The sequence below is a fragment of the Corylus avellana genome, chromosome 8 (assembly GCF_965113065.1).
Source record: "Corylus avellana chromosome 8, dhCorAvel1.hap1.2, whole genome shotgun sequence".
Taxonomy (NCBI): domain Eukaryota; kingdom Viridiplantae; phylum Streptophyta; class Magnoliopsida; order Fagales; family Betulaceae; genus Corylus; species Corylus avellana.
The window spans coordinates 10,998,155-11,007,464 of record NC_142497.1 but is presented as its reverse complement, the minus strand read 5'-3'; the positions used below and the strand labels follow the sequence as shown (position 1 = coordinate 11,007,464).

At 35.6% G+C, this 9,310-nt stretch overlaps 1 protein-coding gene across 1 annotated transcript; it reads left to right on the top strand.

Moving 5' to 3' along the window:
- The first annotated feature begins 3,890 nt into the window (after nucleotides 1–3,890).
- Nucleotides 3,891–5,568, top strand: LOC132163991 (putative xyloglucan endotransglucosylase/hydrolase protein 32). The gene is made up of 4 exons (XM_059574386.2): nucleotides 3,891–4,358; nucleotides 4,463–4,563; nucleotides 4,650–4,867; nucleotides 4,954–5,568. Exons 1-4 carry the CDS (start codon nucleotides 4,163–4,165, stop codon nucleotides 5,312–5,314), a joined length of 876 nt encoding a protein of 291 aa, XP_059430369.2. The 5' UTR covers nucleotides 3,891–4,162; the 3' UTR covers nucleotides 5,315–5,568.
- The last annotated feature ends 3,742 nt before the right edge of the window (nucleotides 5,569–9,310 follow it).

The window sequence follows — 9,310 nt, the reverse complement described above, 5'->3', positions numbered from 1 at the left end:
CAATTAAGAACTCCAAACAAACAAGCAGCAGATTTTCTGCAGTTTCCATGCGTTGCAAACAGGTGCCAGCTCATGCCTTGAGCAGCTTTCGAAATTTGAGCAAATTAATATTTTGTTTAATGATTAATTACTTTTGTCAAGCTTGAAATTTCAGCTGCTGGTAGGTCCAGTTTGCTCGTTAAAAGTATAATTATACGGAAAAGAATTAACAGTGAAGAGATGTGCAGTGAGGTTGAGAATTAAGTTTGTCAGTTAATCAGTTGTCAACGTCATCTTCTTAGAAGTCGTTAAAAGGAGGTTCAACAGATACGGATTCACATAACTTACCCTCCAGATTTTGTTAACTACCTTGACTTTCTCATCATGGATTGGTCGCAACATTAGAGACCATAAATTAAACCAAGCTTTTAATTCACGTTAATCTGCCAATAATATTGAACATAAAATCAAGAAATTTGACAAAACAATTTCCCGTCCAACCCCAAATGTGAAAGAGTATTCCGGGACGGACCTACGTTTAGGCCGAAGGCGAAAGGAGCTTTGGCCCTCATTGATTTTCAAAAAATTTCATTTATACTTTGATCTCTCTAAATGAAAAATTTTGGTTCCGTCCCTAAGAGCGTCAAAAGAGATTAAAGATGTCAAAAATAAAAAAGGGTTTTGTATTGGAGCAGGTTTAAGAATGATTAAGGCTTATAACAAAATGTATTATGTACCAAACATGTCTGATGATACAATAAAATACATTTAGAATTTATTAAAATGGTTAAAATACAAAATTGGTTGTTTAAGGTTGGCATGCATGGCATGTGTTGGACTCCGACACTAACGCTATGTCGGTTTTGACCGTCATTTCCATTATTTCAGTTTTTCCTCCACACATTTTGACTAGTGATCACACAATCTTCATTCTAACTTGGTGTGCGTATGAAGAAAAATTACATGTGAAAGCAGAAGTATACCAATTGCCATTCTTGACGCAGACCATTGCTGCTTACATGTTTTTTCTTTTGCAATTAATTCATTCCTAAATGCATGTAGGAATGGTGTTGATTTTGAATTTGATTTTTATTGTTGAGGTGGGAGGAAATTCTCAATCTTATTATCATAATGAAATGCAATAGCGGTGACAAAGAGGAATGGAAGGAAAAGAGGAAAAACACCTGAAGTCGGAACTTCGTGCATATTCTCAAGCATAAAGTTTTCAACTTTACACTCTCACCAAAAGCTTCGTTTAACCGCCCATATGCAACAGTTTACCGATTAATCACTAGGGTTTTTGATGTGTTTGGAATAATCAATCAATTATTCTGGTGTGATCCATCACTAGGGTTTTTTTTGAGTCAAATCAATCAATCATTCAAGCCACCAATAGATTGGTCTGAATCAAAACTTGCCCCAAGTGTCATAGGGGGCCTATTTTTCCTACATTCCACATCATCCTTCGTTCCTTATAAATTCCTAAGCCCTTATATAGGGTTTATTAACTCTGGTTTACAACGGATTATTTGTGCTTTATCCTTTAATACTTATTTACCCTTTCTTGATATGTTTTAAAGTGTTGACCAATCATGTACATTGATGGTGAAGTCTCCTCTCCTTGCGTTTTCATTGGCCAAGACGTAGGAGACTTTGATAAGGCTTAGATCGACAAATACATTTTTTTTTCTATATCTAACTTGTTAAGATTCTCCAATGTTGTCGTTGAACTTTACAAATGTTGGCTCCATGGATATTAATCACCCGTCTTTTTACCCTTAACAACAACCACCAAAAATGGGCTGAAGCCGAAGGAGCACTGTAATAGTCCATTGTAGGAATTGCAGGAAGGAGAGGAACCAACACAAATTCAGTTACAAAAGTCTCCACTAAAATATCAAAAAGCCCACTGAACAACAACTTGAATAGATGACGAGGTGGATGGAGGCAAGCGGCGCGTGAGGACCACATGGCGGCGCCTGGTAGTTGGAACATGGTGGGGATGGCGTCGATGGAAGGCTGGGGAAGGCCTTGGTGTGGCTCGTCCAAGCTAGGGAGGAACGGAGGCTGCTAGATCGGGCTTAGAAAATTCTGGAGCTAAGAACCACCATAGAACCAAGAACGGCGTTGCTGCAAGGGTGGTAAGCGGCCAAAGTGGGCCAAGGAAGAAGGGATAGCGGCTCCACTACTTAGGGAAAAAAAAAAAAAAGGAGAATTGGCGACAGAGAGGGGAGGGGAGGGGAAAACGGCCACACTAGGTGAATGGGAAGAGGGGAGGGGGGAGAAAACAAGGTCTCTCCCTCCTCCCTCAGTAACAACCGCACAAAGGTGGTGGAAAACCCTCACTGAAGAGGTGGCGAAAGTTGTAGGAAAAACAAAAAACCTTCTCTCAAGAGAGAGAAGAGAGCAGCAAACAGGACGCGGCACACTTGATCGAATGTCTAAGGTTCTAAAATCATTATCATAATGAAATGCAAAATCAGTGGCAAAGAGGAATGGAAGGAAAAGAGGAAAAACACCTAAAGTCCGAACCTTCATGCATCTCAAGCATAAAGTTTCCAACTTTTCACTCTCACAAAAACTTTGTTTATCCCATATTCACTAGTTTACCAATCAATCACTAGTGTTTCTGACATGTTTGGAGTCACATTGATCGATCAATCAATTACTCTAATGCATTTAATCGATCACTAGGGTTTTCTGAGTCAAATCAATCGACCACTCAAGCCACCAATAGATCGGTCCTAATCAAAATTTGTCCCAAGTGTCATCCGAGCCTATCTTTCCTAAAAATTCCATGTCATCCTTCGTTCCTTATAAATCCTTAAGCCCTTATATAGGGTTTATTAACTCTGGTTTACCATGGAATATTTGTGCTTTATCCTTTAATACTTATTTACCCTTTCTTTGATATGTTTTAAAGTGTTGACCAATCATGTAGTTGATGGTGAAGTCTCCTCTCCTTGCGTTTTCATTGGCCAGGACGTACGAGACTTTGGTAAGGCTTAGATCGACAAATACCTTTTCTTTTTCCTTTTTTTTTTCAATATCTAACTTGTTAAGATTCTCCAATGTTGTCGTTGAACTTCACAAATGTTGGCCACGTGGAATTTCAAGTCAAAAAAATAAATAATAATAATAATAATAATAATAATAATAATAAAGAAAAAAACAAATTGAGACGCAAAAGTCCTCCTTTTGCAATTAATAAAGTCGGCAAAATCTAGAAAAATCGGTGTAGCAAACCTTCTTCCCGCGTGCAAGTGTGTCAGATTTCACAATTCATGCATATATTATATATAAATGCACTTCCAATAAAATCCTCAATTATTAAGTAATATACCCTAAATCTCCACTAATACATTATTAACCAAATTATTATCAACATAAATTTATTTGTTTATTTTAACATTAACTGCACCAAGATCTTCACTCTTATCCCATCTCCATGCTTTCTTTTAACGCATATGAATTATTGAGGGTCACAACACTTTTCAGATTTAGAGCTATGAGTTATCTTGGTTGTCCCCGTTTGGCTTACATGCCGTAAAAAACTCACAGCACAACCGTCTAAATTTAATTTTAAGTTTCTTATGAATAAGAGAAAAAAAAATGAAATTAGATTCGGATCGTTGAAAAAGTTATGTTGCACCTTTTCGGGTACTAATCAAATTTGTTTTGTTAGAAATTTGTGCGGAAACCTGAGAATTATAGCGGAAGAAAGAGATAAATTTATAAGTGATTTGATGTTAAACACTTGTGTCTACTACTTTGAATGACCTCGTTTTATTGTATTCTCATTAACTTAATTATTTACGATATAAATATTACAAGTACGGTAATCAAACTCCCGCTATTTGAGTACCACAGATCAACTAATCCCTTTCTTCTAATATCTTCTTTTCGCTTTCCCAAGCAAGCAACATGAACTGACAAGTTCTCTCACGAAAAGAAGCTTTCTATCAATGAGGAATATGAAAAGAGAAAACGGAAAGCCAACAAGTTGAAAACCTTTATTTTTTTCTTCTCTTTTTTATCACCAGGTACTGTATCACTCCCTCATCAACTAACTTATCACCTTCCCCACATTGTGGGGCCTCTACTCTGCCTATTTGTACTCCCTGCACACCCACTCTCTTCCACATTGAAGCAGAGTGACTCTGTTTTCCTCCTCCCCCCCTCCATGGCTCCTCTTCAGTACCTTGCTTTACTTTTCATGATTTCTTCAACAATTTCTCATGCTCAACCCTCTCCTGGCTACTACCCAAGTTCAGAAATCAACCCCATAAGCTTTGGTCAAGGCTTCAGAAACCTCTGGGGTCCTCAGCATCAGAGACAGGAACAGGGCTCCTTAGCAATCTGGCTTGATAGCACCTCAGGCATCATGCTTCTTTGCTCTCTAATTGGTCATGTCTTTGTTGGGTATGTTTTATCTCAAATTAAAATCTTATTGATTTGATGTTTTTCTTTTTTGAAACTATAGGAAGTGGATTCAAGTCTTTGCACCCCTATCAGTCTGGATATTTTGGTGCTGCCATCAAGCTCCAATCTGGGTATACTGCAGGAGTCATTACATCATTCTATGTGAGGATTACATAATATTATTTCAATTCGTAAGTTTTTTTATTTATGGTTTAGTTACCATAACTTTTTTCTGTTCTTTGATATAGCTTTCCAACAACGAAGATCACCCTGGGAACCATGATGAAATTGATATTGAGTTTCTTGGAACAACTCCCGACAAGCCATATACTTTGCAGACAAATGTATATGTCAGAGGAAGTGGGGATGGAAATATCATTGGAAGGGAGATCAAATTTCATCTCTGGTTTGATCCAACACGAGATTTTCACAACTATGCTATACTGTGGAATCCCAGTGAGATAATGTAAGCAATTTTTTTTTTTTTGCTCCAACTATATTTATTATAAATGAATTTGGTATAAATATGTGTTATTATTGTGTAATTTCCAGATTCCTAGTGGATGATGTGCCAGTAAGGAGGTATCCAAGAAAAAGTGATGCAACATTTCCATTAAGGCCAATGTATGTGTACGGCTCAATTTGGGATGCATCAACTTGGGCAACTGAGGATGGAAAATACAAGGCTGATTATCAATACCAACCCTTCTTCGGTTGGTACACGAATTTCAAGCTAGGCGGTTGCACCGCCGACGAGGCTGGCTCATGCCGCCCGCCTTCCGCCTCACCGTCAGGGTCTACCGGACTGAGCCCGCAGCAGAGCGCAGCCATGGAGTGGGTCCGGAGCAATTACATGGTCTACAACTACTGTCAGGATCCAAAGAGAGACCACACCTTCACGCCAGAGTGCTAGCTAGTGCTAGCTAGTGTCACTAGCTAGTAATTATATTGTTATATTAAGGTTGTTTAAATTTGTGATCAAACAGTTATTTTAGTTGTGAGCAGTTTGGTTTTGGGGGTCTTGAGATGGGTCCCGCTTGCTAAAAATAGGTGCAAGAGTTGTTGAGCGTCCAAGCACCCAAAGACTATTGGAGGGTTTATTTTTCAGTTTTTATATTTAAGTAAAAATATGAAAAGAATAAAGAAAAGATTGAGGTTTGTTGTTAATTAACTATTTATTTTATCCATTCACCCATGTATGTATGTTTGACATGTGAGAGAGAGAGAGAGAGAGAGAATTTGTTTTGGCTTTGACTATACGTGCATGCAAATTGCAATGGAAAGCATAAATGGAAGAGAAGGTGACTCGTGAATCTTTATTGTCTTTGAGTAAGGTGGAATGTAGTTGCTCACACGTGAAATAAGGTTGGACGACAAAGTGAGATGCTTCGACATGTGAGTATCCAAAGCAAGCATGCAGTCTATGGTTGAATATTGAAGTGAAAATGGGAAATATGATTGATAGTACTCCACTTGAGGTAGGAGATTACCGTTTACACATAAAGTGTTGGATAACTTCTTCCATGCTTATTCCTTACTGCTATTGCTCAATAAATAACTAAACTTTTTTTTTTTTTTTTTTTTTTAATAAATAACTAAACTTACGTGAACGCATCTAACTCTTAAGATAAAGGTACCAACAATCCTACTAACATCTGACTCTTAAGATAAAGAAAACAACAATCCTAACATAATGGAATTGCTAAGGTAAAGATAAACGTGATAAATATAAACTACGACATCTTGCTGACGAGATAGGCTTTTCCATATCCCTTTCTTATTCTCATCCACATGCTTGATCTAGTCCAAGTGATGAGATTGTAATAGGACTCCTATCATTGATTATTATTGAATTTTGATCAAATGATGATTTTGAAAGCCACTACATTCATGAAGTGATATAAGAGGGATACAAGAGTGACTTTTATAATTACTCCAGTATTCTTATTGGACCGGGCCCTCAAGGAGTTTTCCTTTTTAATTTTTTTTTTTAATTTAATTTGTTTATTTTTAATAAAAGTAAAACAATTTTTTAAAAAAATTAGGTGTTATTTAAATGGGTGCTTTGACTTGGAGATTTATCTTAGATTTTCTCAAAAGAAATTTGTAGTGGTTGGACCACGTACTCCTATCTTCTGATTTTTTTTTTTTTTTTTTGAAAAAAATAAAATTAGATTAGTTTCCTTTTTAAACTAAGTAATAAGTGCAAATGGTAAATATGTTTTTTCAATGGCCAAAGCTAGTGAAAGTATTTTCAGAAAATACTAGTCACATGCAAGGTACGTACATAACCAGTTTTTCATCGATTCTAAGGGATAGAATGACATTTTTGCCACAAAATGATAGTTTAATACATCAAAATGTCGCCTTGGTCAATTCGTGCATCTCTTTTGAAAATAGCTAATGCTTCGGGGCTTAAATTTCCTCCTAAAACTGCTAGAATTCCAATAATTAAAGCATCCCTAAAAAACACTTCAAAAAACATTCAAACATGTTATTTTAGGTTCTAGTAAAATAACTTTAAAAAGTTGTGCTGTTGTTGGGGACAAAGCATATACCTAGGGAAAGCATCAGAAGAAGCATGAGTCACATCATTTTTCTGAAACAAAAATTTTTCATGCATACACACATGCAGGATCACATCACATGGTATCATTGGTATGTTTGGTTTGTATGCATTCGGCAGTGGAAACAAAGTCACCACGTGAATCGAATACCCTCAAAGTCAAGCAACATGCCCATTATGCAATCCTTCTTTTCCCTCCTACTTAACACTACAAATTTTGAACCCGTGAATGATAGAACATTTGTTTGTTCCCGTCTTTGTTTCCTCATAGAAATGTTATGCTTCTTTAAAAAAATTGAGAAGTGTTGTAATATTCCTTGTTTTATTAAGGTGTTGTATACCAAGGACATCGGTAATTCCAAATTAGGGTTTTGAGCACTTTAAGTAAAGAGTAACGCTATTTAATCGATTATTATACAATTGTCATACAATTGAGAAATTTTTAATTGAGTAGCCGGAATTGTATAATGTGTTTAGGGATTCATTCTAGAATGGATTATGCTTGAGATGCCTACCCTTCACAAAAGCAATCGAAGCTATTCATATTCACTTTTTTATAAAAGAAGAAAAAAGAAAAAGAAATAGAAAAAAGAAAAAAACAGAAGAAAAGGACCAATTAGAGGGAAATGAAAACAAATATCAATGAAAGCTCACAAACAGAAGAGTTAGGCACCAATCAATTAGAGGGAAATGAAAACAAATATCGATGAAAGCTCACAAAAAGAAGAGTTAGGCACCAATCGTGGAAAAAATAATTAGTGATAATAAGCCAAAATAGATTAGCCGCCTGTATCACCTCCACTACCTTTCTCATCTACTTTGCTTCTGAAAACTACGACTACAAATTTGAAAAGCAAAGAAACATTGCTTCAAAAATATGCCCACAAGTCATAACAGTGCTTTCCAGTTCCAAACCCATAAGAAACCTATAGCCCACAAAGGATTTAAAAAAATAAATTCCGATTCAAAAGGCTTAAATGTATTATTTTTCAATCTAAAAAAGCACTGCTCTAAAATTAGAATCCTGAATCAAAATGCATAATTGTATGAAGGTAATAAAGGAACCATCAAATCAGCTTTGGTTAGTATTGGACCATAAAAAATAAAAATAAAAATTGTAAAATCAGTCCACTTGGTTTGTCTGATTTGCAATTAGCTTTATGTGGTATCAAAATAAACTCAAAGGTCCTTGAGAAATACCAAAAAAATAATTTACTCTCTACAGCCAAATTATGTCCGGTTGTCCGTTGATTTTGTAGGTTTTGATAGGGTGAAGCGTTAGAGTCAAAAAAAATTGTGACACGTGTCCTATTTAAATAAGTGTCACACTAAAGAAATCTGTTAATTAAATTAGTAGACGAAATTTGATTATAGAGAATAAATTATTTTTTTAGCATACTTCAAAGAAACCTCCTCTTCGATCGGCTTTGAGAGACTTATCTAATGGTTCTATGAAGAACCAATTTTAGTAACTAACTGGATCATCAACTAACAGGCCTGGCCCATTAATCCCTTTAGAATTGAGATGCCAACAAATATATTCCCTTTCAGATCCATTATCCTTTTGACCCACCTAGTTTGTTTTGTTTTTGTTTTTGAATGTTTGGCACAACATAAAATATTGGTCTACTTAAAAATGTTTTGAGTTGATCAAGAAAAATAATTTTCATGAGATATTGCATAAACTATTTTTTGTTGTTCTCCCGTATATTTGATGGGACTATTGTGAGAGGACCCTTACTAAGCTTACCTACCGGAGTAAGTCTTCGGCTCGAACACTTGCTTGGGAAGATGGATCCCATAATAGTGCCCAAATTACAAACAATTGCATTGAATATTAATCCCGCCTTCAAAGACCTATTTTCATACACTTACTCTACAGTTTCTCTTTGACGTCTTTATCTTTTTCGCAACTCCTCAAATTATATAAAAGTATAAGAAATATTTGCTTTTTCTTGCAAGCCAAATACTAGTATATTATTATTATTATTATTATTATTTTAAAAAAATAACAATACAAGAGAAGATATTGGGATCATGCTTTTGATTGCCTACATTCCAGGTGCTAACATGTGTTTTTTTCTTTTACTAATCTTCATGTTGCTGCCTTGTAGAAAGAAATCACAATAAATTTATATAAGTTATATATCTAAACAACTCAATCTAGGTTTAAATCCGACCATAGCTAGCGGTGGATCGCAGTTAGTGATAGCCAGCAAATACTTAGGTCGTTGGTTCGAATCCAACACGTCGGACTTTTTAAAAATCTTTTGGGTGAGACACTCCAATCCATTACCAAATGTTTTAAAAAAAATTTACTAATAAATTAATTTTTGAGAAATT